This window comes from Canis aureus, chromosome 38, assembly GCF_053574225.1.
Source record: "Canis aureus isolate CA01 chromosome 38, VMU_Caureus_v.1.0, whole genome shotgun sequence".
NCBI classification, from domain to species: domain Eukaryota; kingdom Metazoa; phylum Chordata; class Mammalia; order Carnivora; family Canidae; genus Canis; species Canis aureus.
The window spans coordinates 2,777,451-2,794,220 of record NC_135648.1 but is presented as its reverse complement, the minus strand read 5'-3'; the positions used below and the strand labels follow the sequence as shown (position 1 = coordinate 2,794,220).

Genomic DNA, 16,770 nt, shown 5'->3' with positions numbered 1-16,770 from the left:
CAGGGGCTGGATCTCACAACCCTGAGATCATGATCTGAGCCAAAACTGAGAGTCAGATACTTAATTGACTGAGCTACCCAGGCAGCCCTATAAAGTTCTTCATTAATAAATTCTTTTTTTTTTTAAGATTTATTTATTCATGAGAGACAGAGAGAGAGAGAGAGAGAGAGAGAGAGAGGCAGACACAGGCAGAAGGAGAAGCAGGCTCCATGCAGGGAGCCTGACGTGGGACTCAACCCCAGGTCTCCAGGATCACGCCCTGGGCCGAAGGCAGGCGCTAAACTGCTGAGCCACCCAGAGATCCCCAATAAATTCTATTTTAAAGTCAAACTAGTGTCATCAAACTTTTTGGTTCATTATGTTTTTTAGGATTTATATACTGGCTACAAAATCTCTATAGTTGGAATAAATACCTTATCATGGATTTGTCCTGGCAGCTTAATTTATTACTGGAACAAATGAGAACAGGAACTTTTTTTTTTTTTTTAATGTAAGCTGTATGTCCAATGTGGGCTTGAACCCACAACCCCAAGATCAAGAGTCATGTGCTCTACTGACTTAGCCAGCCAGGCACCCTGAGAACAGGAACCTTTTATGACTTCCAACAGTCTACAGTCAAGTTCCAACCTCCCTATGTGGCAAAGTTCTTCACTGTCTGGCACACTCTCAGCCTAACCTTCTGCTACCTCTCCCATAGACACTATTCTCAACATCAGACCCAGTCATCACTATCTGGTAACTCTGGATCCTTCCCAACGCCTAGGCCTCTGCATAAGGTAGTTTCTCTGTTGAATGCCTTCCTCTACCTCCTCTTCATGAGCTCTTAACTCATCCTTTCAAGCTCTCCAACTGCTCCAGAAATGACCTCTCCTCAGGGATCCCATAACTCTATTAAAAAGTTACCACAGGGGTACCTGAGTGGTACAGTCGGTTGAGTGTCCAATTCTTGGTTTCAACTCAGGTTGTGATCTCAGTGTCATGGGCTGGGGTCATTGGGCTCCATGCTCAGTGTGGAGTCTGCTCTCTCCCCCTCTCCCTCTGCCCCTCCCCACCATGCTCTCTCTCATTCTCTCCTCCCCCTAAAATAAATAAATAAATATTAAAAAAATAGTTTTTCTTACTCCTTAGATTCTTCTGCCCTTGATGGTAGAGGCTATTACAATCACTATCTAATTTCTAATGCATAGCAGGAGATTAATTAGAAGGCAGGAAGAATGAACAGTTCTGAAATGATCACCATGAGCAAAATGATTTACGTGGGCATATTCATTTAGTAAACAGAGATCCAAGCACCTATTGAGTGCTCACTAGAGGGTACAAAGGGGGAAGAAGACAGATGCAGTCCCCACTCTGTGAAGAGTTTGCAGTCTCATAAAAGAGACAGATTTAGGTGGCTCAGTTGGTTAAGAGGCTGCCTTTGGCTCGGGCCATGATCTAAGGGTCCTGGGATCGAGCCCCACATTGGACTTCCTGCTCAGCGGGGAGTCTGCTTCTCCCTCTCCCTCTGCTCCTCCTTCTGCTTGCGCTGTCTCTCTAGCTCTCTCTTTCATGAATAAATAAAATCTTTAAAAAAAGACAGATTTATAAAAAGTAAGCAGACAAAATAATTACAAATATGTAATAAAAGGGTAGCCCGGGTAGCTCAGCGGTTTAGCGCTGCCTTCAACCCAGGGCCTGATCCTGGAGACCCTGGATAGAGTCCCACATCAGGCTCCCTGCATGGAGCCTGCTTCTCCCTCTGCCTGTGTCTCTGCCCCTCTCTCTCTCTGTGTCCCTCATGAATAAATAAATAAAATCTTAAAAAAAAAAAAAAAGAACTAGAAGCAGAAGCTCCTTTTTCAGAGATGGTGGTAAGCAAAGTACTGTTTAAGTTGACAATTCTGTTCCAATCTAAAGGATAAAAAGGAACTAACCATGCCCATTGCAGAAAAGGGTAGGGGCAGACATTTCAGATTAAGGGAACAAAACATGCAATGGCTCTGAGGTGAAAAAGAGTTTTGTTCGTTCAAAGGAATTCAAAGACCAGGGCAGCCAGAGCACAGTAAGCAAGAGGCGACAAGGCAGACATGAGCTTGGCAAGGCCAGATCATGCAGCACACTTTTGGCCATGGTGGAGATGTGAATTTTAATCTAAGTGCCAAGGCAAATACAGTAATAGGATGAATCTAAGTGTGAGGTGATTCAATTTATTTTCAAAAGGTTTTTGTTTCTCCTGCTGTTATGTGAAAAAGAGATTGGAGGAGAGCCCTAAGAATGCAAAGATCACAGGTGCTGGGATTGACTTCATTTCAGGCCAAATGATCCAATTCTTCTCACCATTTGGTCCAGTGCATATCATCTTCTAAGAGATTGTTGCCATTCAATTTATCATGCTTCTTATCCCTATTTTCATAAGTCAACATTCAGAGTATACTTTCTTGAAATTCCATCAATTCTGATATAGGCATTATTAATATGCTTATATTAAAAGGAATAAACCAAGGTTTAAAGAGTTGACTAAGTTGCCTACATCATCCAATCTAGCAAAAACCGGTTCCCTTCCAGTTTTGAATAGATCTTTGGGGGCGCCTGGGTGGCTTGGTTGGTTAATTGCCTGCCTTCGGCTCAGGTCAGGATCCTGTAGTCCAGGGATCGAGCTCCACAAACTGGGGAGCCTGCTTCTCCCTCTACCTCCCCTTCACCCCACCACAGCTCATGCCCTCTCTCTCTCATTCTTTCTTTAATAAATAAAAAAAGAATCTTAAAAATATATGAACAGACCTTCAGCATTTGAGGGAAACATGAAAACTACTACCATATGTAAACAACAGACACTACATTCCATCATAGAATTAGGGGACAAGGTTAGGGAAAAACTGGATAAATATCGATGAATACAAGGTCATTCAAGCAGGTCAGATAGAAAAAATAAATAATTATTAAGTACACTTGTAAAAGAAAATATATTAACTTTAGCTATGTTTGGCAAACTAATACTTTGTCATTATAGTCTATTTAAGAGTCAACATCTTTTTTATCACTCAATGGTGATAAATACATGGAAATAAAAAGGGAATCAATCAATTGGACTTATAAATAAAGTGCTCCTGTTCTTCCAATGGTTTTTAGGATTAAATTTGCTCATCAATACCACCAAAATAAGCATAAAGTATCCATCTAACAATTATAAAATTCTAAGCAAGCAGAAATAAAGTAATAATGAGGGGCAGCCCCGGTGGCGCAGCAGTTTAGCGACGCCTGCAGCCTAGGGCGTGATCCTGGAGACCCTGGATCGAGACCCACGTCAGGTTCCCTGCATGGAGCCTGCTTCTCCCTCTGCCTGTGTCTCTGCCTCTCTCTCTCTGTGTCTCTATGGATAAATAAATAAATAATCTTAAAAATAAATAAATAAATAAATAAATAAATAAATAAATAAAGTAATAATGAATTTACAGCTAGAAGAGCCTGATCTTGAAATGTATTGTATTGGGATGCCTGGGTGGCTTAGCAGCTGAACATCTGCCTTCTGCTCAGGGAGTGATCCCAGGGTCCGAAATTGAGTCCCACACTGGGCTCCTTGTGGGGAGCCTACTTCTCACTCTGCCTATGTCTCTGCCTCTCTGTGTCTCTCATGAATAAATAAATAAAATCTTAAAAAAAAAAAAAAAAAAGAAACAAAGAAAGAAATGGGCAGCCCGGGTGAGCGGTTTAGCGCTGCCTTCGGCTCAGGGCATAATCCTGGAGACCCGGGATCAAGTCCCACATTGGGCTCCCTGCATGGAGCCTACTTCTCCCTCTGCTTGTGTCTCTCATGAATAAATAAAATCTTAAAAAAAAAAAAAAGAAATGTATCAGATTATTTCATTCCAAGTGGGTTTCAAACCAGAAACTATACACAGATTCCCAGGCAAAAGCATTCTTTTTTTAAAAAAAATTTTTTATTTATTTATGATAGTCACAGAGAGAGAAAGAGAGAGAGAGGCAGAGACATAGGCAGAGGGAGAAGCAGGCTCCATGCACCGGGAGCCTGATGTGGGATTCGATCCCAGGTCTCCAGGATCGCACCCTGGGCCAAAGGCAGGTGCAAAACCGCTGCGCCACCCAGGGATCCCCAAAAGCAATCATTCTTATACCTGGATTCCATCATCTCTTTACCAACCAAAGGAATGATAATATAGGAATGATAACATCAGACCTTAGATAGGAGTTCCTACTCCTACTAGATTATCTTATCAATAAAACAAATCTGATTTTGAATGGTAAAGACATGGTCTAGATAATTTCTGACAATGTCTCAGCAGCAGCTCCCTAAATACAGGGTCCCTACACTTGAGCCACCAGTCCTGCTGATGACCACTTCAGTAAAAACACTGTCTACAGGACCCCAGGGGGACCCTGAAGAATAGTATACAAAACAAAAATATGTCCACATTTCCAGTACAAGCCAAGAAAAAAATTTAAATATGGCCGATCCTCTCATTGTGGAAAGATGCATCAGATCCCAAAACCTGATTATAATCTGCATACTTACTACCTGTTTTAAACTCTACTACTGAAATGGATGTACTAAGACCAGCATACAATTCATACATTAAGTAAATAGACATTTATGTCTGTGTGTGTGCACACGCACAAAAATAAATACACATGTACATACCTGCACTCAAGGCCACACCAGTACCACGGTGGCAAATGGACATTGCCATGGGAAGAGACCAACTGCAAAGAAATACACAAAGGCAATTAAAGAAAGGAAAATATGACACCACAATAGAGAGTCACGAAAAGAACATAAATCACTTTGGAAATAGGCACGATTTACACATAAAAACAAAAATAGGTTTTGCATTCTTGTGTTTCCACTTTGTAGTCTGAATATATTAAAATTGATTTATTTCCAGAGAAGCACCCCACCCTTTAACCAGAAGGAATCAATCACAACTAAAACTCCTCCTTTGCCAAGAATTAACATGGGTGGGTCAAAGACACCAAGTAAAGTTACATCTAGTTAGAAAATAATAGAATACAACCACTTGTGTCCTTCCTTGCTCCTGTCATATGACTTAAGTAAAAGGAAAACGAAGTGAGTTTTGTCAATCTAATTTCATAGAATAAATAGTCACCCTTGAATTCTTTCTTATTATGTGCCCATAAATATTCACAGTGAGCACACCGTTTATTCCCTAATAAACTACCTATACCAAACTTTTAAACCCAATTTTCCTGGGTTTATTAGTAAATGTTTCTTAATCCACGGTAGTTTCAAAATACTTTGTCATCAAACCCCTTTCTAAATCATGTTCTGAATCATTAATTTGCCAAAGCATTTCCATAGAAGGACAACTAACACTGCTATATTCTGGACCTAGTTCTCATGCTCGAGAGGATTGGTTAGTGAAATGGAAAGAACGAGAGTCTTTGGATAAAGTTAACACTCATCCTGGAAAGTCAGCTTAGATAGGAAATGCTGAGCATAATCAGACCATATTTTCAAACACTCTAAAGCAAAGCTACTCAAGTAGGTTGAAAAAAAATCTCAAAAAGAAATTCTAACTATGAAACGAAAATGGTCACAGTAAGAAAGGAGTAATGTCCAAAGAAACCAAAAAAAACTGGCTAGACACCACTCTGCTTAACTCAGACTTAACAGGATAAATATAAAAGGCGGAAGAAGACCCAGATAACAAAGGACAAGCAGAGAACAATGACATAATTTGGTTAGATAAATCAGGAGACTAAAACCCAGAATGAGCTGAGGCTTGCAAAAATGTCAAGGACAACAAAAAGGGGCTTTTAAAATTGTATTCAGGGAAAGAAAGCCTCCTAACCGGGATGGACAATTTTATGTTAATAGATGACAGAGTACAAAGCAGATTGCTCAACTATTTTATTTGTCAAAGAGAATGATTATCAGACTGAAAAAGAGAGAACAAATATTGATTTGAGAGAACTGAAAAAAACAGAGGTGGGGAAATCGTAAGACATTGCTTAGCATTCCAAATGGACTTAGGGCTCGTGGCCAGCGAATGAAATCCCATGACTGGAAGAGCTACCAGATGAAGCGTGTGCACTGCTCTGGCATTTAGAAATACTGAAGTGGAAAATGGGGTTGAGACAAGAAACCGCTGGAGTCAAACATGACCCTAATTTTCAAAAATGGTTACAACCACAGCCTTGGGTCAGCTGAGTGCTGAGTAAGGTAAAGGAGATTTTATTTCCTAAACAACCACAGTACTATTTCTAGTCCTCCATGACCTTCCAGAGTCTTGTCACTCTTTATCAGGCAGGTAAGTATTTAGCCTTCATGATTGATTGCCTCAAGAAAGAATGTAACAGAACTGACACCGCATGACTTCCAAATCATACTGTCTCAGGCTGTGAGGAAGCCCAAATAGCCCTATGAAGAGCACTTAGGTAGCAAGGTTCAGGCGGAGAGAAAAGGATGGTGCCCCTAACAGCCAGGCTCAAACCCAAGTCATGTGAGTAAATGGATCTTCATAAATTCAGCCCCAGCCGTCATGTTTTCTAGCTGAGACCTCGACATTACAAAGCAAAGACAAATAATTCCCACTATTTCTTGTTCGACATTAGGTAAGAGTCTAGTATAGAGGGCAGCCCCGGTGGCGCAGCGGTTTAGAGCCGCCTGCAGCCCGGGGTGTGATCCTGGGGACATGGGATTGAGTCCCACGTGGGGCTTCCTGCAGGGAGCCTGCTTCTCCCCCTCTGCCTGTGTCTCTGCCTCTCTCTCTCTCTCTCTCTCTCTATGAATGAATGAATGAATAAATAAATAAATCTTAAAAAAAAGAGTCTAGTATAGAAAATCAAGACTGTTTTAATTCACTTACAGAAAAGAATCACTAAGAACCACCAAAATCTTTCCTCAGGAAAAAAGATTTTTCAGGACATAATGAGATCCCTTTGAACACAGATTAGATCTTACTCAACTCTGTATTTCCAACTCCTAAAAGAGTATCAAACACACTATGAGCAATCAACAGATACACTGATTTGAAATATATTAATTTTATTCCCTTTTTTGATTGTCAGTAGAATGTTAAAGAAAAGCTAGAGATATACGACATATGAATTTAAGCAAGTGATTTAACCATATTGCAAATGATACCATCAACAAAGTAAAAAGCATTTCTCCAGGGAAGATATACAAATGGCCAGTTAGTTGACAAAAAGATGCTCATCATCACTAATGATTACAGAGGTGCAAATCAAAACTACAATGAGATACTTCTTCATATCCATTAGGATGGCTATTATTTAAAAAAATAATAATAATAACAAATATTGAGGAGGAGGTAGAGAAATTAGAACCCTTGTGCTCTGCTGGAACATAAAACAACACAGCTCCTATGGAAAAAAGGATGACAGGTTACTCAGAAAATTAAATAAAGAAAACTCCTATATGATCCCACAGTTCAGTTCCACTTCTAGGTATATACTCAAAAGAACTGAAAGCAGGGACTCAAAGAAGTATTTGTACACCGATGCTCACTGCAGCATTATTCACAATAGTGGAAAGGTGGAAGCAACACAAATGTCCACGGACTCATGAATGGATAAGCAAAATGTAGTATACACATACAACAGGGTATTTATTCAGCCTTAGAAAGGAATGGAATTCCAACACATTCTACAACATGGATGAATCTTTGAGGACATTGTGCCAAGTGAAGTAAGCCAGACACAAAAGGACAAGCATTGTATGGTTTCATTTTATGAGGTACCCAGAGTAGTCAAATTTATTAAGAGAGAAAATCAAATGGTTAGGGGCTGGATCTGGGGGCAGAGGAGAATGGGAATTATTGCTTAATGAGTACAGAGTTTCAGTTTAGGAATATAAAAGGGGGATCCCTGGGTGGCGCAGCAGTTTAGTGCCTGCCTTTGGCCCAGGGTGCGATCCTGGAGACCCAGGATCGAATCCCGCGTCGGGCTCCCGGTGCATGGAACCTGCTTCTCCCTCTGCCTGTGTCTCTGCCTCTGTGTGTGTGTGTGTGACTATCATAAATAAATAAATAAATAAATAAATAAATAAATAAATAGGAATATAAAAGGATCTGGCGATGGATAGTGGTGATGGTTTATATAGGTGAATATACTTAATGCTACTGAACTGTGTGTGCACTTAAAAATGGTTAAAATGGCAAGTTTTATAGTTTTATATTATGCATGTTTTACCATTAATAAAAAATGTTAAAAAAAAAAAAAAAAAAGAAGTAAAAAGACAGCCCAATTTAAAAAATGAGCATAGGGGGTGCCTGGGTGGCTCATTCGGTTAAGCATCTGCCTTCGGCTCAGGTCATGATCTCAGAGTCCTGGCATGGAGCCCCATGTCAGGCTCACTCCTTAGCGGAGAGTCTGCTTCTCTTGCTCCTGGTCTGTGCTCTTTCTCTCACTATCTCTGTATCAAATAAATAAATCAAATCTTCAAAAAAAAAATGAATAAAGTAAAATAAGCATTATTTAAAAAAATTAAAAATAGGGCAGCCCCGGTGGTGCAGCGGTTTAGTGCCGCCTGCAGCCCGGAGCGTGATCCTGGAGACCCTGGATCGAGTCCCATGTCAGGCTCTCTGCATGGAGCCTGCTTCTCCCTCTGCCTGTGTCTCTACCTCTCATTCTCTCTTTGTGTCTCTATGAATAAATAAAATCTTAAAAAAAAATTAAAAATAAAAAAATGAGCATAGGATTTGAATATTCCTTTCTCCAAAGAAGATATGCAAATGGCCAATAAGTACATGCAACGATATTCAAAATCAATACATGTCAGAGATTCAGTGTGCTTAGATTTATTTTATATGATTCAAGGTAAAACTAGAGCCATTGGATAGAAGATGGAAGTTGCAGCAACTTAATAAAAGAAGAGTCTTTCTGATGATAAGAGCAGTTCCCAAACGGGAGATGGGGTAGTGAGTTTCTTGTACACTGGAGGTGTACAAGCCTCGGCAGACAACCACATGAAAATACTGTAGAAGATATTCGCTTATTTGGCACAACAGTGGCTTTTAACCTTTTTTTTTTTTTTTTTTTTTTTTTTTGGTGAGCAGCACCTTTAAATGCAAAAACGCAATATATAAAACAGATCAAAGAAACTCTGGTGACCCAAGCAGGGGTGCCTACAGTGCCATCTGCGTGTTAGCCAGCCCCACACAGCTACCCACAAAAGCTTAGTGGACTATGCAAAGCCCCAAGGAGCACTCAAAACCAATGAGATTGATGATGAAATTAAGTTTTATGGACCCTTCCAACTCCAAGTTTAAAAAAGTTTTTTTATTTTTTTTTAAGATTTTATTTATTTATTCATGAAAGACACACACACACACACAGAGAGAGACAGAGACACAGGCAGAGGGAGAAGCAGGCTCCATGCAGGGAGCGTGACGTGGGACTCAATCCCGGGTCTCCAGGATGATGACCTGCGCCGAAGGCAGGCACTAAACTGCTAAGCCACCCAGGGATTCCCTAAAAAAGTTTTTTAACATCCTTTTCAGTGGCTCTTGTTTTCCTGATAACTTAAACCCTGCACTATATGTTTGCTTTGATAAACTGACTCAATTTATTGAGAGAAAAGAGTATTTCAGAAGGTGCTAACTTACCCATTTATTTTCATGCCTCTTCCAAACAACTTTAAAAGTTAGTAATAGAAAATATGATTCCATAAAACATTAATCAGACATCTTTCCTGGATATATGACCTTGGAAACAGCTCTGTGTTCCCTGATGCTATAAGTGTGTCTAGAGTCTCATTACTCCAAGAGCAAAGAAGGTAGTGTGGAAGACTCAAGCCCACCATCTTATTACCATTCATTATGTGACCCAAGAAAAAAGGACCGGGCTTTAAATATAGATTCAGAATAACATAATAGTAAGTTCACCATTATCATACTCCCCCAAATCTTTTCTCTCTTAAAGAAAGTTTTATCATGAAGTTGCAAGGATTAAGGTCACTTAATTAGTCTCCTGTTTTAGTAGAATGTCCAATTTCTGCAATCAGAATTATTTCTGGAATCTGGCTTGGAAAATATCTAAAGGGTTGTGGTATTTGTGGAGGTGGTTAAAAAATGGCCAGCCTCCCTGGCCAGAACCCAAGGAAAGAGGGTAGTGGAGCTTAAGGAGCAGCTCAAGAGGGGTTTTTCTTTGCAAACACCAGCACAGCAGCTATCAATGCTACTTCTGAGGACAACAGATAAGCAGCTACAGATGCATCTATGCACCTGTATATACTTGCATACACATACATCTTAGATCTACTGAAAAGGCCTGGAAGCAATGACATCCGGGTAGCAATGAACACATCCAGCGCCCAGATCTTTTTTTTTTAATTTGGGCTTTTTTTTTTCTTTTATTTATTATTTATGATAGTCACAGAGAGAGAGAGAGAGAGAGAGGCAGAGACATAGGCAGAGGGAGAAGCAGGCTCCAAGCACCGGGAGCCCGACATGGGATTTGATCCCAGGTCTCCAGGATCGCGCCCTGGGCCAAAGGCAGGCGCCAAACCGCTGCGCCACCCAGGGATCCCTAGCGCCCAGATCTTGATTTCACAGGAGTCTTCTTGAAGAATTCCTACTGGCTAAGTGTGGGACAAATTGAACATCAAAATAAAGGAGAGTTACAGTGTAACTCCTTGGGCAAATAGGAACTATGAAATAATAAGTATGTATATACATTGTCTCTGTTCCTGGTTCCTGACACAGAGCTCCTAAAACCCTTATAATCTCCTGAGTGATAGGGAGTGCTAGGAACATCTTTTGTCCTAATATTTGGTCTTTGACCCTGATTCCTGACACACAGTTCCTAAATCCTTTTGAATTTCCTGGGTATTAAGAGCGTCCTTTGTTCTACTGAGGTGAATGTGGATGGAGGCTGGTTACCAGAAAGACTGAGTCACGATTAGAAACTTGGAAATTTCAGATCCACTCCCTCTTTGTCCAGGGAGAGAAGAGGGGCTAGAGATTGAGTTAATAATCAATCCTGCCTCCCTGATGAAGCCTCCATAAAAATCCCAAAAGTAATGGATTCAGAGTTTCCAAGTTGGTAGATAAACCCACATGTCAAGAGGGTGGTACAGCCCAACTCCATGGGGATAGAAGCTCCTGTGCTTGGAACTACTCCAGACACAGAGGCACCTAAATAGGTACCTGGTTGTTTATCAGTATCATCTATAATATCCTTATAATCAACTAGTAAAAATAAGTAAACGTTTCCAAGTTCTATGAGCAATTCCAACAAATTATTGAACCTGAGGAGGGGGTAGAGAGAACCCTTGATTTATAGCTGGTCAGTCAAAAGCACAGGGCCTGCAAACTGGCATCTAGAGTGGGGGCCAGTCTGGCAGGACTGGCCTGTGGGGTCTGCACGGACTCCAGATAGTAAGTGTCATAAATGGATTACTAGACACTCAACTAGTGTCTGGAGAGTTGGAAAACTGGTTGGTGTGGGAAGAAAACCTCCACATATTTGAAGTCAGAAGTATTGAAAGCAGAGAGGAAACAATCCTGTTTTTCCTTTAGTTGGTGTCATAAGAGTAGAAATGAGTTTTTCCTTTTAGGAATCTTTGAGTCTATGCTGATAAAGAAAGCAAATTTTATCCTATTTATTTGTTTGTTTGTTTATAAATAAATCTAGAAGGTATGATGGGATTAGGAGAATTATAATCTGGCAACCAACATAGTAATAACTGACTCCTAGTAACAACTAATAAACATTGATGGTAAGTATCATCAATAGATGGGGGAGTAGAAATCTCACCACAAAATAATTAACAATTAATAAACACACTATCTTTGTTCATTAACTTTATAGATGGAGAAACCTAAGTAGACATTTTAACTAATGATAAAAGTCAATGTTGCCAGGAATGGGATAAATCACTCCCATATGCAGTTCCTCCCAACCCATGCGCTGAAAAGAGCATACCTCTGCTTCAGAGATAGTACTGCCCAACATGCATGAATCACAAGAAAATGTCAGGCAAACCCAAACAGGAACATTCTAAAAATGTTAAGGTCATGAAAGATAAAAAGACTGTTCCACGCTGAAGGAGATCAAAGAGTTAAAGAGACAACTAAATGCAATACATGATCCTGGGTCGGATCCTGGACCTAGAAAAGACATTTATGAGGACAAATGACATGTGAATGGGATCTGAGGATTAGATGGTAACAATGGGCCAAAGTTAATTCTCTGATAGTGATGGCTGTACTCTAGAGTGCCCTTGAATTTTTTTTTTTTTTTTTTTTTTTAATAGAGGGAAGGGGCGAGGAGAGGGAGAAGATGAGAAAAAATCCCAAGTAGCCTCCAAATCCAGCACAGAGCCCAATTCAGGGTTCAATCTCATGACCTTGAGATCAGGACCTAAGCCAAAATCAGGAGTCAGATTTTTAAACAACTAAAACACCCAGGTGCCCCTAGAGTGTCCTTGAATTTAAGAAACATGCACTCAGGTATTAAGAGTTTGTAGGGATCCCTGGGTGGCACAGTGGTTTGGCGCCGGCCTTTGGCCCAGGGCGTGATCCTAGAGTCCCAGGATCGAATCCCACGTCGGGCTCCTGGTGCATGGAGCCTGCTTCTCCCTCTGCCTGTGTCTCTGCCTCTCTCTCTCTCTCTCTGTGTGACTATCATAAATAAATAAAAATTAAAAAAAAAAAAAAAAAGAGTTTGTGGTAGGCAGAGTAACAGCCTCCCTAAAGATGTGCACAGGAATGTGGAACCTTTGAGTATTTTACCTTAAATGGCAAAGTGGAATTTAAAGTTGCAGACAAAATTAAGTTTGCTAATAAGCTCACCTTAACCCAAGGAGACTATCCTGGATTATCTGGATGGTCCCAAATAATCACAAAGGTCCTTAAAAGTGAGAGAGGCTGGTAGAAAGAGGGAATCAGAGAAGAAATGTGACAAACTGGGTCGAAGTGGTGGGAGGGAGAATGTCACTCAACATTGCTGATGGGGAAAAGAAGCCACAATCCAAGGAACTCAGAGTAACCTCTAGAAGCTGCAAGAGGCAAAGAAAAAGATTCTTCCCTTGAGCCTCCAGACGGGAATGCAACCCTACCAACACCTTAATTTTAACCCGGTGAGACTTGGGTCAGACTTCTGAACTATGGACCTGTAAGACAATAAATGTGTTGTTCGAAGCCACAAAGTTTGTGATAACTTGTTTACAGCAGCATTACAGGAGTCATGGAATATCATCTCTGCACTTGATCTTAAATCATTTGGACATGTTAACAAATTGGGAATGTGCATAAAGACATATAAGAATTCTGTGTATTGTTTTTATAACATTTATGTACATTTGAAATTGTTTCAAAATAATTTTTTTCAATTGATAGGAAGTACATTTTGACCCACCAGCATTTTCCAAATGGCACTTCTGCAGGATGAATTACCCTCTAAGGCCAGAAGACAGAAAAAAGTCTTCTTATAAAAAAGGCCTAAGGGAAATAATCAGGGAGGCAATGGTCCAGCTTCCAGAACCTTCAACTATTACTTCTAAACTCCCTGGTTCCAGAGACCTTACCTGTAGATAGTGATATGGGGAGACAGAGGACGGTTTAAATCAGTGTTCTTATTCCAGAACCTCTCCATCTCTTCCTTGGCTGTGGTTCCCAAAGGAACAGCACTAAAATAAAACCAGAAGACTTTAAAATGATTAAAAGTAAACTTGGCCGAAGTTTTTACATAACAAAAAGTTAAATAAAATAAGCTAAGCTCTAAGCTGGGCTGGATGAACCCACCGCATAAGGAAAACATGTTCATCTACTCCCCTTGTCTGTATGCCAAGTCTGACTCGTTATTAATAACCTCAATCACCCAGTGAGGTCATACCAGAGGAGAACTCTTCTTTCCAACCCCCAACATACAAGGCCTGAAACAGAAGCTCAACTTCTTTCATACTGCACTGCAGAGCAACTACAATATTTCAGAATCATTTACATAAATGGATCACTCTTTCCCAGACCACAGGTGCTGTGCTGTCTCATACATCACCACCTGCTCTCATCTGTTTTGTCAAGACTCCCTTTCAGGTTCTCAAAAACCAAGAACCGGATCAGCTCAGTACTTCTGAACAGTTTCTTGGTTTCCCTGGATTGAAGCCAAGTGTTGAACATAGCTGTTCAACAATTCATTAGCTGTCTGTATTAAATGTGATTCCATCCCCCTCCAGAAAATATAACCTACTCAGAGTTTACTTATTAATTACAGAAAGAAAAAAAAACCAGTAACTTCATAGTGGGAAAAATACCTAGCAGATATTCCTTTATTCAAATGATCACATGCCCCCTGATATGACTATAACAGAGAATATAACATCACATATTACTCCTGCTGAAAAGAGGTAACTTGACTCTAATTATAGGGAATGGTCAGACAAACCCAAGTTGAGAGATATTCTACAAAATAACTGGCCTGTATTCTTCAAAAATGTCAGTGTCATAAAAGACAAAGGGAAGTTACAAAGCAGTTCCAGCTTAAATGATACTGAAGAAACATGACAAGTAAAAACAATGTGTGAACCTAATTAGCTCCTGGATGGGGAACTGTATTTCTATAAAGGACTGTATTTCTATAAAGTACATTATTTGGGACAAATGGAAAATCTGAAACTAAATGTATGCTGGATAAGAGTATATCAATGTTAATTTTCCTGAATTTGATAACTGTGTTTGTGTAATTATATGGTTATAAGATAATGTTCATGTTCTTAGAACAAGTATTTAGAAGTAAAGCATCATGGTGTCTGCAACTTAATCTCAAAGAATTCAGAGAAAATACTAACAATAATTAAATATACATCAGCCTGGACTACACTAAACTGTCAATATTAGACCAGGTGTCTAAAATAATCTAACATACAAACACAACCTAAAATACATGGAACTATAGGTAAACACAGCAAAATATTAACAACCAATGAATTTAGGTGAAAAGTATATAGAACTCCATTGTACTATTCTTTCAACTTTTCTGAAAGTATAAAATATTTCCCAAATTTAAAGTTTACTATTCTTATCCTTCCTTCTACTACTACCAGATGAGAAAAATAGTGACCACAATCACTAAATTTCTAGCCAACCATCTACAATTTCCTTTCATAAATATCCCCAAAATCTAAACCAACAACCCACTGCTGTTCCCTGAGGGAAATAAAAGTTAAGTCCTAATAACACTCCACAAGTTTAGAAACTTACTTTCTGATACAGAGCTGAGGACTAAGGTGGGCACGGAGGCAATGACGGCCAACATGTCTGCAAGGTAAGAGAATAAAGAGTCAATGGGGGGGAGGGGACACCTGCCTGGCTTAGTGGGTGAATGGGTGAAGCCCGAGATCCTGGATCTCCAGGGTTGTGAGTTCAAGCCCCACGTTGGGTGTAGAGATTACTTAAAAATAAGGTCTTTTTAAAAAAAAAGAGAATTGAAACCAATGATGTACTATATGTTGGCTAATTGAATTTAAATTTTAAAAATTAGGGATCCCTGGGTGGCGCAGCGGTTTGGCGCCTGCCTTTGGCCCAGGGCCGGATCCGGGAGACCCTGGATCGATTCCCACGTCGGGCTCCCGGTGCATGGAGCCTGCTTCTCCCTCTGCCTGTGTCTCTGCCTCTCTCTCTCTCTCTCTCTCTGTGACTATCATAAATAAATAAAAATAAAAAAAAAAAAATAAATAAAATAAATAAATAAATTTTAAAAATTAAAATTAAAATTAGAAAAAGAGAGAATAAAGAATCAACACACATTTAGAGATCAATTTCAGTTTATCAACTTCTCTATTTTTGTACCATATTAGATTTAGGAGTAGAGGAAAAAATTAATAACACGATAACAAGGGCAGTATCAATGTCCCTGAGATTATTTTTTAGTTGGAAAGCTACAACTTTAAATAACTGGAGAACAATCACATATATAATCTACAAAGGCAAAATAAAGTTTTAGCTGAACACAAATAATACATGGTAAAAGAATAATCAGGGTTTGTAATGTTCAACAGCGCAATGCAGAATGCAATTTTTTTTTAAAGATTTTTTTTTTTTTTTTTTTTAGATTTTATTTATTCATGAGAGACACAGGCAGAGGGAGAAGCAGGCTCCTTGAGGGGAGCCCAATGTGGGACTCGATCCTGGGACCCTGGGATCATGCCCTGAGCCGAAGGCAGATGCTCAACCGCTGAGCCACCCAGGCATCCCATGTGATTTTTTTTTTTTTTTAAGGTTTATTTATTTAGGGATCCCTGGGTGGCGCAGCGGTTTGGCACCTGCCTTTGGCCCAGGGCGCGATCCTGGAGACCCGGGATCGAATCCCACGTCGGGCTCCCGGTGAATGGAGCCTGCTTCTCCCTCTGCCTGTGTCTCTGCCTCTCTCTCTCTCTCTCTCTCTGTGTGACTATCATAAAAAAAAACTTTTTAAAAAGATTTATTTATTTATTTATGATAGACAGAGAGAGAGGGAGAGAGAGAGGCAGAGACACAGGCAGAGGGAGAAGCAGGCTCCATGCCGGGAGCCCGATGCAGGCCTCGATCCCGGAACTCTAGGATCACGCCCTGGGCCAAAGGCAGGCGCGAAACCGCTGAGCCACCCAGGGATCCCCGATTATTTTTTTAAAGTTAGGTCTTAAAGGAAGTGACTTAAGGGTAAGTAAGAATGAGAATGAGAATACATCTTATTCACTGTTGCCAAAGGATGAATGAAGAAGGTTGAAGAATAAGAGGTTTGTGGCAGAAGGATCCTAAATATTAAGCTATCATTTTAGGAATTACCATTAAGTTCCAGACAAGCTAGATGAAC

At 40.1% G+C, this 16,770-nt stretch overlaps 1 protein-coding gene and 1 long non-coding RNA gene across 2 annotated transcripts in view; both read right to left on the bottom strand.

Moving 5' to 3' along the window:
• SDHC (succinate dehydrogenase complex subunit C) overlaps positions 1-16,770 on the bottom strand; it is a 38,152-nt gene that overhangs the window by 15,611 nt on the left and 5,771 nt on the right. The window contains exons 2-4 of the mRNA XM_077886768.1: positions 15,180-15,236; positions 13,508-13,609; positions 4,637-4,698 (exon numbers count right to left, since the gene is read on the bottom strand). Of these exons, the coding sequence (XP_077742894.1) occupies positions 4,637-4,698; positions 13,508-13,609; positions 15,180-15,236 (221 nt within the window). The remainder of the gene's footprint in view (positions 1-4,636; positions 4,699-13,507; positions 13,610-15,179; positions 15,237-16,770) is intronic.
• LOC144307216 (uncharacterized) lies at positions 6,987-13,501 on the bottom strand. Its single transcript, XR_013374147.1, has 2 exons — positions 12,774-13,501; positions 6,987-7,341 (listed from the first exon to the last, which is right to left on the bottom strand). It is a non-coding gene; the product is annotated as an uncharacterized LOC144307216 (long non-coding RNA).